Below are 15,314 nucleotides of genomic sequence, written 5' to 3'. Positions count from 1 at the left end.
ATTTCTAGGCCATTTAATTTTATTAGCACCCAAAAGTGCCTGAAAATAGGTGGTGAATCAAAAGAAAATCCATCCCCCTTTGTCAGAACTGATGAAAGATCTTTACCCAAAATATTAGCATATATCTCTTCTCTTTTCGGACGTTGACAACATTTTCTGTTTTTATTAAAGATGGCTCCTTTGGGTTTTCCGTCACATCTTTGTGCGATCACATTACTTGGCTGGGTGCACTAACTAACATAAGAAATAAGAGCAGGAATAGGCCACTTGGCCTATCGAGCCTGCTCCGCCATTCAATAAGATCATGGCTGATCTTGGGCTCAGAGCCACTTCCCTGCCCGCTCCCCATAATCCTTCACTCCCTTATCTTGCAAAAATCTGTCTATCTCCACCTTAAATGTATTTAATGACCCAGCCTCCACGGCTCTTTGGGGCAGTGAATTCCACAGATTTACGACCCTCTGAGAAAAGAAATTCCTCCTCATCTCAGTTCTAAAAGGACGACCCTTTATTCTGAAACTATGCCCAGAGTTCTAGATTTCCCCACGAGGGGAAACATCCTCTCTACATCTACCTTGTTGTGCCCCTCAGTATCTTATATGTTTCAATAAGATCACCTCTCATTCTTCTAAATTCCAATGAGTATAGGCCCAACCTGCTCAACCTTTCTTCATAAGTCAACCCCCTCATCTCTGGAATTAACCTGTGAATCGTCTCTGAACTGCCTCCAATGCAAGTATATCCTTCCTTAAATAAGGAGACAATAAATACGCAGTACTCAAGGTGCGGTCTCACCAATACCCTGTACAGTTGTAGCAGGACTTCCCTGCTTTTATACTCCAACCCCCTTGCAATAAAGGCCAACATTCCATTTGCCTTTTTGATTACTTGCTGTACCTGCATGCTAACTTTTTGTGTTTCATGCACAAGGACCCCCAGGTCCCTCTGAACTGTAGCATTTTGTAATCTCTCTCCATTTAAATAATAATTTGCTTTTTTATTTTTCCTGCCAAAGTGGATCACCTTGCACTTTCCCACATTATACTCCATCTGCCAAATGTTTGCCCACTCACTTAGCCTGTCTATATCCCTTTGCAGATTCTTCGAGTCCTCTGCACAACTTGCTTTCCCACCCATCTTTGTATCATCCACAAACTTGGCTACATTACACTCGATCCCTTCATCCAAGTAATTAATGTAGATTGTAAATAGTTGAGGCCGTACTGTATCTTACCAGTGATTTTTATGTAAGCTGGAAATCTTTTTGACATCTGGTTTTATAATATGAAGTTATTATTCTTTGTGGATAATGGACTTAAACCTAACTTATAACAGGTCAAATGTATGTTTGCTAATAGCAATCAAAGGCTGTTCTAGTTCTATTTCTATTACCAAACATTCTTCTCTAACTATTGTCACTTGTACCAATAGATCAGGAGGTCTGAAGACTTATTTTTCAACACTTTGTAGAACATTAACCACATCTTATTTCTGGTCTAGGAAAATGCAAATGATCAAATATCCTCCAAATGTCAAATGCCCAAATGTCTAGTTTGATCATTGGAACATTATCCCAAACCTCACTAATGTTGATTCTGTACCGCTCAAGTTTAAATTATTTCTTTCTATTCCTCTTCAATTACTTTCTCCAATTTTTCCACTTCTTCCTCTCCTTCCATGAGATTGCAGTTCCATAGCAATGGCTACCTTTTGATACCTTGTCCAAATGGCCATTATTTATTTTTGAGGCTTGGAGTGAACATGAACAGGCTGTTCAGTTTTGGAGAAGACCACAGCTGTTCGATCCTGGCCTTCACGTGTGCACAAGTTCAACAGGGCTTGCTGTATAGTGATTAGAAACAGGAACCCTGGCTGATTTTCTCTTCCCCAATCCAGACAAGTTGCTGTACCACTACAGCTGCTTTGGCCAAGATCAGCTACCCAACAGGGATCAGACTTGAGATTTACTTGCTCTGAACGGCTCATAAACGGTGACTTTACCACGAAGCGTTCAGGACACCCAGCTTAAACCAGTTCTTTCTTGGAACCAGAATGGTACACATCACTGATTAAACTTTACTTAATTAGGTCTCCTTTGCTTTTAGACCATAACTGTCAATGAGAATTTTGTACTCTTAAACTAAACACAAGAACAGAACATTTCTGAACTCTGAAAAACATGTTAGAAACAAGAAATTCTCTTCCCTTCAAGAAATGTTAGGTGAAAAACAGTGAAGCTATAATGTAGACATGTGTGTACTGGCCTGAAATTAACAATAGCCAACTAATTGAAAGATGAAACTGCAGTTCTATACTCAATTACTTAGCACAGCACACATGCAAATATGTACCGGAGATGATGCAGGATGAATTGAGGAGGTTGCCAGGAGAGCAATTAATGCTCTTTATAGTACATTACTGGAACCTTGGCTCAGTGGTAGCACTCTCGCCTCGGAGTCAGAAGTTAGTGGGTTCAAGCCCCACTCTAGGACTTCAGCACATAGTCCAGGCTGACAATTCAGGTACTGTACTGCTAGAGGTGTTGTCTGTCGGATGTGAAGTTAAACGGAGGTCCTGTCTGCTCGCTCAGATGGACGTAAAAGATCCCATGGCATTATTCGAAGATGGCTGCACGGATATCCGATTCCTATAGTTGGTGTGTCAGTGTGTTTGGTCAAAGCTGTTGCAAGTTCTCTATTTCCAACATCTCTTACTATGGTTTAGGAAAAACTAAACCGAGACGAAGGCAAAAAAAAATGTTTTAGAACTGGTCTTAAATCGGACTGACATTTGCATCAATCAAAAGGAAATGGATGTGCCCTTGGCTTGCACCATTGAAAAATGTCAACTCCACTGTTTTATTGAGAAAATGAAGGAACTACCGGGGGATGACTTTGCCAATGGGGGCGCGTTGGAGGCAGGACTGCTGCTTGTCGGATTTTAGTCCTGCCTCCATTGACTTGTGGCTAACCCACGCTATTTTCCCTTGATTGACCTGGTTAAGCCCGCCCAGCGGGCTTAGCAGGCCAATTAAGGGGAAGCTGGTTACAGAGAAGGTCAGCATGTGAAGTTTCATCTGTCAAAAATTTTTGACAGATGAATTGTCATCGTTTGACAGCTCTGTGAAGCTGACATTCTCTGTTGTTTGATGAGTTCTTGTAATCAAGGCTCACCAAACCACTTGTGAGCAGAAAGCAGATGGCTGTTGTATCGGAGAATGCAGCAGTCATCTGTCATCTCTGCCGTTGAGATGAGGCATCTCCGGTTCCCCAATGGTTGAAGCCTGCAGGAAAAAACAAAGGTAAGTAAACATTTTCTATCACTTTTCACTCACCTCACATACTTACCTCTCCACACTTGCACCCATCACTTACCTTCACAGCACACTTTTGCACCCCTCCGATCCCCGCAGACCCACTGCTCGCCTCGGTGACCTTGGCGGGGTTTCCCGACGTCGGGAAGCCCGCGCCTCTGCTGGAAAAATGGGGATAATCCTGTTAACTACCTGTTAATAGGCAGTTAAGTGGATGTAATCCCCTTCCCGCCTCCAGGAGATGGGACCCGGCGCGGGTCGGCTACCCGCCTCCTGGGAAGATGGCACGTAGGTGGGTTGGGGGCGGGATGGGTACCCGCCCCCAGATTCTGCCATTTTCCTGGCAGTCCCGCCTCCAAACCCGCCTCACCAGGGCTGGCAAAATCCAGCCCCAGGGTTCCACTCTGGAGCCCTGAACATGGGGATATGTCTCCTTAATTAAAAAAACTGACACAAAAATAGCTTGCTTGGATACCATTTGCAGTACCTATCCTTAGAGTTTTTATCTAAAAATCTTGCATCACCTTGGTCTAACAGATTTGGATTTATTAAAATTATGATATCATTAATAACTCTATCAGGGGTGTTCAGCCTGTATGTGGCTCGCGAGCCCTCGCAATCCATACCTTTAAGTCCCACTGGCTCATCCTCTTACAGCACCGATAGATCTTAAACCCAGCAATGAGGAGGGAGTGCTGAGAACAGACCTTTCCAAACTCCCAGTGCTACCAATTTTAAGCAGCTGAATGCAATGATATATAAAATATAACTGGAAACAGCAATAGAGCAGCAACAGCTAAAAACACCGCTACCTTGACAATGAATGCCGTGCCTTTGATGCAGTCTGTGGGCTCCATGGTATACAACTAGGTAGCCCATTATGACAAAAAAGTTTGGACAGCACTACACTACATCATCAGTTAATGACGTTAGTATTATAATTTTCCATTGTGGAATTTACTCGCTAATAAATCAAATGTGGTCTTGCTCCAGAATTTAATTTCTAGTAACTGCCATTTTAATTAATTTTACCACGACAATAAATTAATTTAAACCCCTATCAACCTCCTCACTTCTTCATGTTGATTATTTAAATACTGACAGTTAATAACTGCTTCAAATCAAACTGCATTTCCCTCACTGTTCAAAATTAGTCTGCCATTTACAAGCGGATTTGTGTCAAAAGAATGGAACATTATCACAGGCCATAAATGAAGAGTAATTACTGCCCTGATTCCTAATTCTCCAAATCATGTGACACTGTTTACATTTTCAGTCAATACTGTTCAAATATTCTACATTCACACTCTCAATACAGTGCAAGTCTATTAAAACAGAATGAAAATACAGATCGAATCAGAAAAACTGGACAGCTGGGAGGCATGATGGATGACCTGTGGTTGAGCATATTTTTGATGGATGGCAGTGTCAGTCTTTTACTCTGTCTAAATAGCTGCTTGCAAAGGGCCAGGCAATAGGGACCATTGTCTCAATGTAATACAGTACTACCTTTTGACACAGTGAGCAATGCTCTTCTACCTCAGAAATAATTACTGGCTTTAATAAAAACTTTCACTCTGTGGTTACAGTCTTTAAAAAACATTTTTTTTTTTTTTTTTTTTAAATCCTTCTGACTGGCAATTAAACGAATCGTTCCGAAAAGGAATCTGTGCTGGAGATTGGTTTTAGTTGAAGCAAAAACAGAAAACGCTGCCAACAATCAGCAGGTCAGGCAGCATTTGTGCAGAGAACAGTTGAGTTAATGTTTCATGGGTGGACTCTCAGCAGAACTGGTTTTAGTTGGCGCGCCAAGGACCAGCTCCTTTTCATTGCAGGTATTGCTAACTTGATCAACGAAGAAAGCTCCATATAGTTTCTTTTTTTTTATTTCAGTGTTTTCTCTTGGAGTTTGTAACACAAGGACATCTTTGGAGGAAAATGCATCGTTCCTGTTTGGTACCCAATTAATCTTCTAGGAGTTGGCAACTGCAGAGGGTAGAATCAGAGGGTCTCGCATCATAGACTGGAATCTCCCTGCATTCACACCAATTACTGGAGGAAAATCCTTCAACGGAAAGTTCAGCAAAAGTTTCTTAAAGTCAGATTCGGAGGACCCACTGTACATGGTGATGCAGCATTTGAGCAGAATAATGATAATAGCAATTTAGTAAAGGAGTTCTCCCTTGAGTATTTCACATAATACATCAACCTCTTGATGACTTATTTTGGGTTCTGGCAGCCAATGTTATGTTGACTAGAACTAAATGGTTGCAATGCAAGCAGATGGCAGTGTACTATAGGAGAACTACCAGCAGTTATGAAATCATCTTTGAATCTAATGATTTATTCATAAAGCACTTTTCACAGCCCCCTCAATGTTCGACTAACATTTACCAGTGTTAAAGGAGATGGCAACGAGAGAAGGATCCTGGGCCAGGAGGGCTCCAAAGATCTGTACTATCACTCATTTCAGGTTCTGGACAGAGGTTAGAAACCTAGAACTAGGTTTTTACTTTGAATCTCCTATTCCTGCCTGCTACAAAGAGATTTATTTAATACTATATTAAGCACAAGACAAGTCTATGTCAGAATCCTACCTGAGAAGGTGCCAGTTCATTTGGGTCCACATAATTTATACCATAGAGACTGCCATAGTCTTTGTCCTGAAAGCAGACCAAGATTTTCATTATACAGAATATAGCAGATTGTTCAGTACATAGTTTCAGGGGCACTCTGGTGAGGCCTTCCTTTTACATCAACTTGATACTCTTTCAAACCCCACTGAAGGCTAATATTTTGGCCCGAGTCCAAAATCATGCCATGATTTTCCCTTCCTTTTGAAATAGCTGAAGGAAAACACAGTCTGGATCTACATCAGGATGTTAGGCTAACCTGTACCTGCCAGTGAAAATGCCATTGGCTATCAGTGGCAGAGCACAGCCATATATGCTGGAGACTAGTTCACAATGGTACCTTGCTGTAGGTGTACAATGGAATTAAGCAGCAAAGGTGCAGGTCCCAATCTTACAAGTGAGTTCTGGGGTACAGTTAATTCAAGAGCAATCTTGAGATAATCTAAAATGATTCACCAGGCAGAAGGCAATTACAAAATGCCAAGGCTCAATTGCAAAGAATAAATAAAATGAAGTCATCCAGTTACTATGGCTAGAATTTAATAGTTTGGTGGGTTGGGAGCAAGGGGGCTCGGAAGCGGTCGGAAAACCAGGGAGAACGGGTTTCCCGCAGGCCCTGCCAAATTTAATGGCAGAGCCTGATTTGCATGGGGAACATCTGTTTCCCACCCGCAGCCAGCCAGATCGAGAGGCTGGCTGGCTGCGGGCGGGTAGGCCTGTGGCAATAGGCCGCAGGAGGGAGGGAGGAGGGATTGGGGCGGGGGGGCTGCAGGGTGGAGGCAGAGGAGCACGGGGAGGGCCGGAGGAACAGAAGAGGGTGGGAGGGGAGGGTGGGTCCGGAGCAGATCAGGGGTTGGAGGAGCAGAACGGGGTGGTTCTAGTAGATCCAGTTGAGGAAGCTGGTTTCAGTGAGATTAATGTAGGTTCCCCACACTTCCTCTGCTGGAGGAACAGGCTCCTCCACAGCAGAGACCAGGATGACTGGCACCCGATTTAAAAGTAAAAGGGGAGAATGATACTCTCCCTCGACAAGAGGTAAACAGCTAGGCAAATAAAAGCACCCGTAAAAGTCATTTTGTATGCTTGCCTCTCATGTCCTTTCACATTTCAGCTCTGCTGTGAATACAGCCCAGACTTCAGCACTGATTCATCGGAGCAGAGAAGGGGATGTTTGTCTCCTCCCCCAGGCTCTACCCTGCTTTTGGAATATAAATGAGACAGCCTACTTTAAAACTCCATTTATTCCCTTACTCAGGAGGCAAACTACTACCAGCAGCAAAAGTAAATGCCTGCTGCCTGCAGCGATTGCCCTCGGATCCACTTTGTTTAGTTCAGCAGAGCTCCCCGTGCTGCTGATCTGTGCAAACATCGGATGTTTGTGGCCGGTGGAGCACGGCCTCCTGGGTCCAGCAGTGCTCGCCCTTACTTTAGCTGGGGGGTTTCACAAGGCCTGCAAAACCTGACCAGCTACAGTTAAATTTAAAATACTGGTTAAATCGGAGGCACGGCAGCCTCATTATAATATTTAAATGAACGACCCGCCTCCTGGTAGCGGGTTGGCTATCCCCACCCAACTTCCCACACGGTCCCAACCCACCCTTTTTTGGGGGGTTAAAATTTCCCCTGTATGTTTAAAGTAGGACAGAATTCCAAACTCAACTTTCTGAATCTCTTATCTCCATTGGTTGAGTGTTTTCTCGAAGTTGAACCAGGTTACTAAAGGGAGCACGTCACAGATGTACCTTCTTGGGAGAGAAAGGCAAACTGAGGATCGGGACACTCCCTCATCTTGGCTGATCATGGACAGGCACTAAAGGCAGCCAGTAAACCATAGGGTTTAGGACCTGGCTTTTCCATCTTCCTGCCTGAAGCAGGAAGAATATCAGCAATAATGTACCATAAAAGTGGGAAAAAAATAGAATTTTTAAGTTACGGGGAAAAAAAAATGAAGGCAATACCTACCGCACTGTAACGCTCGAGCATCTTTTCCGTGACTGGGTAGCGCAGTTTCATTTTTCTATATAATGTGTGTTTTCTATGATAACTAATAAGCTCCACCAGGCTGTCAAACTCTGCTGAGGTCCCCAGTATGTACTTTCCTTCTTCATAGTTAATGCGGCAGTGCTTAACCTTGCTTTCAGCCCTGGGGAAGGTCACAATTGTAAAATGGTGTAGTTATAGATTCTCTTCACACTCCATGTATACATTTATTTTAAATTATTTTCAGTAATGGTTTGTCGTCTTACTTGAAGGTAATGGCATATGAATTGGGCTCGTCTCGCTTTCGAACCAAGAAGGCGCCATCTCTGGGTATCCTCATGAGCATGTCCTCAGCTTCTCCTCGACTTAGATTTTTATAGTACCATCTGAAAATGACAAAAAAAACTGTTCCATTTTCGAGCCTGACTGATGCTGTGCATTCGAAAACTGGTCTTTTATCTCTGGGATCTGCACTGAAATAGATTGACCAATCGTATGATCTTCAACCAGTCAGTTTTGGAACTGCTAATTTTAAGGTACGAAAATCAAACAGAGGGCTGGATTTTGTCAATGGGGACGTGATGAAGGCGGGACTCCCACTTTTTGGGTTGTAGTCCCGCCTCCATCGATTTGTGGCCAACCCACGCGATTTTCCCTTGATTGACCTTGTTGAGCCCACCCAGCGGGCTCAGCAGGCCAATTAAGGGACACCCGGTTACAGGTGACGTCAGGGATTGACATTTCATGTCAAGAGCTTTTGACAGATGAAATATCAGCGTTTGACAGCTCTGTGAAGCTGTCAAACACTGACAATCTGACTTCTAACTGGAGTCCTTCTCCACAGACTCAGTTAGAAATCTCTCCAGAACAGAAAGCTGCAGCTTTTGACAGCTCACGGCCATTCTGCTTTCTGTGCCGGTGAGATGAGGGACTCCAGAGACCTGAAGGAAGCCTGCATTAGTAAGTAAAGGTACACACACCAAACACACTTACCTCTGCACTCATGCACCCAGTCACCTGAACACCGGACATCTCGAACCCTCCGAGCCCTTCAGCCCGACGGTCCGCCTTGCTAACTTGGCGTGGTTTGGAGCCGTTGGGCAGCCCACACTTCAGGGCTAAAAATAGGGATTAGGCCAAAAATTGCCTGTTAACTACCTGTTAACAGGCAGTTAATTGGCACTAATCCCCTTCCCGCCTCGGGGAGGCAGCTCCCAGCACAGGTCGGGTACCCGCCTCCTGGGAAACAGGCATGGGGGCGGGAAGGGTTCGTGCCCCCCACCCCCCGATTCTGCAATTTTCTCCCCACTCCCGCCTCCAAACCCGCCTCCACGCGGCTTGGAAATTCGAGCCCAGAATGTTTGACTCCTGCATTATAAAAAAGTCACTTATGCATACACAACAGAACCCTTTTCACATGTGCTATTGAATCTATTGCGCACGTGATTTTGTGCATGTATAATTAGGCCCATTATATACATGTGTTTTTTAAAATGGTTGTGCACATCAGTTTTGGACTGGTCAAAGTGGCCATCTTAGGTTCAAGTCCCGCCTAGACTGACGAGATGAAAATCTCCTGTGTCTGCTGGTATAATAGTATTATCAGGAATTACTCAAAGGACCCAGAGCCTAAATCTAGTTCCTCACGAGGCTGTAGAACAAAACTGCCCCAAACTTGGCACTAAATTTGTAATCTCACCTCACAGAGACCACAAGATGGCTATGTGAAGAAAACGTGGTTTTCTCTTTTTAGTTTATAGGATTTAAAAAGTAGCTGGGGTTAAAGACAAAGACCGACGTTGACAATACCAGCCTGTCCCTCAAGGTTGACAACATCTAAACAGTAGCTCAGGAATCAGTCGCACCAGGTATTTTATGGTGGCAGTTTGCCCTTAAGCTGCATCCAATGCTATTAGAAAATAACTAAACAATGAAATGTGAAATACTTCCAATGTACTTCCACTAATCATTATGCTTTTCTCTGTTCTCGAGATGCTTAAATTGACTGCTCAAGTTTTCTGTTGGAGTACGTACTCTTGAGATTCATGAGGATTTGGGCTAGGTACTGCTTCAGTTAAACGTAATTCAAATTCGCTGCATCGTAAAGGCGCATTCTGATAGTGTTGAACTAGATCATAGACATTGCTGAAAGTCAAATTCTCAGTCAGGAAATATTTAGTGCTTTCTCCATCTGTGTAGGAGCGAATACGGCAGTGCTGAACTCTTCCGTTTCTCCTGGTTGGAAAAATGCAAAAAAAAAAAGAGATTCAGAATGAGTGTTCTTATTTTTCATTCAATCTGGTCATAGTGCTATTTTATTTTTGAACATTACTTTTCCCCCATCTTTTAAAGCCCCCGTGCCTTATTTAATGAATGAGGGGGTGGCCAAGTTACCACCTCGAACGCTGTGCTGTTATCAGCCACTAGGGGGTACACGAGTAGCCTGAAGTGACTTGTCCGCTCATCAGGGAGGAATTTTAATCTAAAAAAGGGGTGGGTTTGGAGCGTGGGGGCAGTTAAATTGTTAAAAATCAGATTCCCGACCTGAACCCATCTCCAACTTGCCCACTTCTGGTTTTAACGGAGGGGGGGACGGGTCGAGAGTGGGCAGTCAACCGGCTGCCAGGAGGTGGGAGGTCAATTTCAATATTATAATGAGGCTGGAAGCCACTTCTTTAACCTCCATTTTGTTTTTAAACTGCATCTGGTCGGGTTCTACACACTTTGTAAAACTCGGCAGTTAGAGCAAGGTGGGGACTGCTGCAACGAGGAGGTAAGTGCCTTTACACTTACCTCCTGGATCCAGGGGCCCTACCTAGCCCACGCCCTGTGATCGGAGACTCCCTCATGGTGCCTCCGATTGCCTTCCCGGAACCCCACTGATGATCCGGAGGCCAGCCCGATCTCTTGGCTCCCACCCAACCAGGTCCCTCGACGGCCCCGATCTCTTACTTGTTTGAAAGTTCTTTATCTGAATGCACGCAGCATTCGTAACAAAATGGACGAGTTGACGGTACAAATAACTACACATGGGTATGATCTGGTGGCCATTACGGAAACATGGCTGCAAGATAATCATGACTGGGAACTAAACATACAAGGGTATTTGACAATTAGGAAGGACAGACAGGAAGGAAAGGGAGGTGGGGTTGCTGTGTTAATCAAGGATGGAACCACTGCAATGGTCAGAAATGATATTGGGTCAAAGGATCAGGATAGTGAAATAGTTTGGGTGGAGATAAGGAATAATAAGGGGAAAAAGTCACTAGTGGGCGTAGTCTATGGGCCTCCTAACAGTTGCAACTCTGTTGGTCGGAGTACAAATCAGGAAATAGTTGGGGCTTGTAATAAGGGAACAGCTATAATCATGGGGGATTTTAACTTTCATATTGACTGGACTAATCAAATTGGGCATGGCAGCCTTGAGGAAGAGTTCATAGTGTGTATTAGGGACGGGTTCCTTGAGCAGTATGTAACTGAACCAACCGGGGGCAGGCAATCTTAGATCTGGTCCTGTGTAATGAGACAGGATTAATAAAAAATGTCCTAGTAAAGGATCCCCTTGGAATGAGTGACCATAATATGGTTGAATTCCAAATTCAGTTTGAGGATGAGAGAGTTGGATCTCAAACCAGCGTACTGAGCTTAAATAAAGGAGACTATGAAGGTATGAGAGTAGAATTGACTAAAGTGGACTGGGAAAACAGATTAAAGTGTAAGACGGTACAAGAGCAGTGGTCTACATTCAAGGAGATATTTAACATCTTTCAAGATAAATATATTCCACTGAGGAAAAAGGGGAATAAAGAAAAGACAGCCATCCGTGGCTTAGTAAAGTAATAAAGGATAGTATCCAACTGAAAACAAGGGCATATAAAGTAGCCAAATCTAGTGGGAGGATAGAAGATTGGGAAGCATTTAAAAGCCAGCAAACAATAACTAAAAGATTAATTAAGAAAGGGAAGATAGACTATGAAAGTAAACTAGCAAAAAATATAAAAACAGATAGCAAGAGTTTCGACAGCTATATAAAAATAAAAAGGGTGGCTAAAGTGAACGTTGGTCCCTTAGAGGATGGGACCGGGAAACTAGTGGTGGGGAACATGGAGATGGCAAAGATGCTGAACAAATATTTTGTATCAGTCTTTACAGTAGAGGACACTAAAAAATATCCCAACACTGGACAAACAGGGGGCAATGGGGGGGGGGGGAGGAGCTAAACCCGATTAAAATCACTAAGGAGATGGTACTCAGTAAAATAATGGGACTTAAGGCAAATAAATCCCCCGGACCGGATGGCCTACATCCTAGGGTCTTGAGGGAAGTGGCGGTAGGGATTGTGGATGCATTGGTGATTATTTTCCAGAACTTCCTGGACTCAGGAAAGGTCCCGGCAGATTGGAAAACTGCTAATGTAACACCCTTATTTAAGAAGGGAAGTAGACAAAAAGCTGGAAACTATAGACCAGTTAGCCTAACATCTGTGGTTGGCAAAATGTTGGAGCCCATTATTAAGGAAACAGTAACAGAGCATTTTATGAAGGGGAAGTCATGTTTGACAAATTTGCTCGAATTCTTTGAGGATGTAACATACAGGGTGGATAAAGGGGAACCAGTGGATGTAGTGTATTTGGACTTCCAAAAGGCATTCGACAAGGTTCCACACAAAAGATTACTGATCAAGATAAGAAATCACGGGATTGGGGGTAATATACTGGCATGGGTGGAAGATTGGCTATCTAACAGAAAACAAAGAGTTGGGATAAATGGTTCATTCTCGGGCTGGCAATCAGTAACTAGTGGTGTTCCGCAGGGGTCAGTGCTGGGACCCCAACTCTTTACAATCTATATTAACGATTTGGAGGAAGGGACCGAGTGCAACATATCCAAGTTTGCCGACGATACAAAGATGGGAGGGAAAGCAGTGAGTGAGGAGGACATAAAAAACCTGCAAAAGGACATAGACAGGTTAAGTGAGTGGACAGAGATTTGGCAGATGCAATATAATGTTGGAAAGTGTGAGGTTATGCACTTTGGCAGAAAAAATCAAAGAGCAAGTTATTATTTTAAAGGTGGAGAAACTGCAAAGTGCTACAATACAAAGGGATCTGGGGGTCCTGGTGCATGAAACACAAAGTTAGTATGCAGGTGATCAGGAAGGCCAATGGAATCTTGGCTTTTATTGTGAGGGGGATGGAGTATAAAAACAGGGAAGTCTTGCTGCAGTTATACAGGGTATTGGTGAGGCCACACCTGGAATACTGCGTGCAGTTTTGGTTTCCATATTTAAGAAAAGATATACTTGCTCTCAAGGCGGTTCAGAGAAGGTTCACTCGGTTGATTTCAGAGATGAGGGGGTTGACGTATGAGGAAAGGTTGAGTAGGTTGGGACTCTACTCATTGGAGTTCAGAAGAATGAGAGGCGATCTTATCGAAACATATAAGATTGTGAGGGGGCTTGATCGGGTGGATGTGGTGAGGATGTTTCCACTGATGGGTGAGACTAGAACTAGGGGGCATAATCTAAGAATAAGGGGCTGCCCTTTCAAAACTGAGATGAGGAGAAACTTCTTCACTCAGAGGGTGGTGAATCTATGGAATTTGCTACCCCAGAGAGCTGCGGAAGCTGCAACATTAAATAAATTTAAAATGGAGATAGACAGTTTCCTAGCAGATAAGGGAATTAGGGGTTACGGGGGAGAGGGCAGGGAAGTGGACGCGAGTCTAGATTCAGATCAGCCATGATCCTATTGAATGGCGGAGCAGGCCCGAGGGGCCGTATGGCCTACTCCTGCTTATGTTCTTATGTTCCCCCCCCCCCCCCCTCCACCCGCCCAAATCCCTCGACGGCCCCGATCTCTTACTTGCCTCCACCCCACCAATCCCTTAATGGCCCCGATCTCTTGCTTTCCCTTCCACTGATCCTCCGGAGGCCAGCACCAGTCCCCACCCGATCCCTCCCCATTCTGTGCGGCCTAGTGCCGCAGGCCTACCCGCCTGCAGCCAGTGTTTCCATCTGGCTGGCTGCGGGTGGGGAAACAGAAGCTTCAGATGCAAATCAGGCCCTGCCGTTAAAGTTGGCAGGGCCTTTGCGAAACCTGGCTTCCCGCCCGCATCGGAGCCGCCCCCACCCCCCACCCCCTGCCTACCCCATGAAAATCCAATCCATTGTCCCCCATCTTTGTGGCATGGTGTAGGCTCTGTTCAGCATCTCCAAAAGCCCACCCGAAACCTAGGACTCACCATATAGGGAATCATGGTAAAATCCGGAGACTGCAGCTGTGTGGTACAGTGCATTGATAAAGATAGAAAGAACTTGCATTTATATAGCGCCTTTCACTACCTCAGGACGTCCCAAAGCACTTTACAGCCAACAAAGCACTTTTCCTGAAGTGTCGGCGCTATTGTAATGTAGGAACAGTGCAACTGGGCTGTCGGAGTCTGATTTGTTTTAAGCTACAAGTACACCGAAGTCTACAACATGAACTCTGATCAGGGGATTAACTTTTTCCAAGCCTAGTGTATCATTCTTCATACATTTTCTCTCTCTTCCTACCCCTCAGAAGTTGCGGATGCCTGCTGACAACCCTTTGGTACTTCATGTCCCTGGACAGTGAAAGTCGGCAGGCTTTTCACCATGAAGGGCATCACAGTTAAGCTTGATGCTCTCTTCAACTAATGTCCACACGACCACCGGAATTCCCAAAATGCTTTACAGCCAATGAAGTACTTTTTGAAGTGCAGTCACTGTTGTAATGTGGGAAACGCGGCAGCAAATTTGCGCACAGCAAGTTCCCACAAACAGCAATGTGATAATGACCATATAATCTGTTTTTAGTGATGTTGATTGAGGGATAAATATTGGCCAGGACACCGGGGATATCTGCCCTGCTCTTCTTCGAAATAGTGCCATGGGATCTTTTATGTCCACCTGAGAGAGCAGACAAATATCCATAAAAAGAATCTCCATTTTTGCTCCACCTTGTTCCTCCCAGCATTGAATTTTGTGACAGACCAGGCCTCACCCCTCTCCGCCTTCTAGTTGACTTCAACTGGGCTGCAGAGCAAGCGTTGATCTCGACAGTCTCCAGCTTTCATCCAGATCAGCCCCAGACACGTTCTCTCAGTTCTGGCTATCTGATCCGCCTGTGCAAAGACAGCACGGGAGGGGGACCTGATGTACACATGATGAGAATGTGCCTTTTGACTTAGTTCCTGGCAGTTGCTCTATTACAACACTGAATGCTAAGAAAACTGTGGGGTATTTTTTAGTTTACCGTCTTGCTATGGCAGGCGGAGGGGATTTAAAACTCTAATCGATCGAGGTCCTTCTGGCTCTATTTTTTTTTTAATATAAATGATTTTGTTCAGCTGCCGCAGAGCGAGCC

At 44.4% G+C, this 15,314-nt stretch overlaps 1 protein-coding gene across 1 annotated transcript in view; it reads right to left on the bottom strand.

Annotated features, from left to right (window-relative positions):
• The window catches only part of plcg2 (phospholipase C, gamma 2), a 204,209-nt gene that overhangs the window by 45,037 nt on the left and 143,858 nt on the right, over nucleotides 1-15,314 (bottom strand). The window contains exons 17-20 of the mRNA XM_085991754.1: nucleotides 9,961-10,161; nucleotides 8,193-8,312; nucleotides 7,909-8,089; nucleotides 5,911-5,976 (exon numbers count right to left, since the gene is read on the bottom strand). Of these exons, the coding sequence (XP_085847880.1) occupies nucleotides 5,911-5,976; nucleotides 7,909-8,089; nucleotides 8,193-8,312; nucleotides 9,961-10,161 (568 nt within the window). The remainder of the gene's footprint in view (nucleotides 1-5,910; nucleotides 5,977-7,908; nucleotides 8,090-8,192; nucleotides 8,313-9,960; nucleotides 10,162-15,314) is intronic.

The sequence above is a fragment of the Somniosus microcephalus genome, chromosome 6 (genome assembly GCF_052327205.1).
Source record: "Somniosus microcephalus isolate GS21.2 chromosome 6, FLI_Smic_1.0, whole genome shotgun sequence".
Classification (NCBI taxonomy): domain Eukaryota; kingdom Metazoa; phylum Chordata; class Chondrichthyes; order Squaliformes; family Somniosidae; genus Somniosus; species Somniosus microcephalus.
Note: the sequence above shows the minus strand (reverse complement) of the source record. Positions and strands in the feature narration are given on the sequence as shown.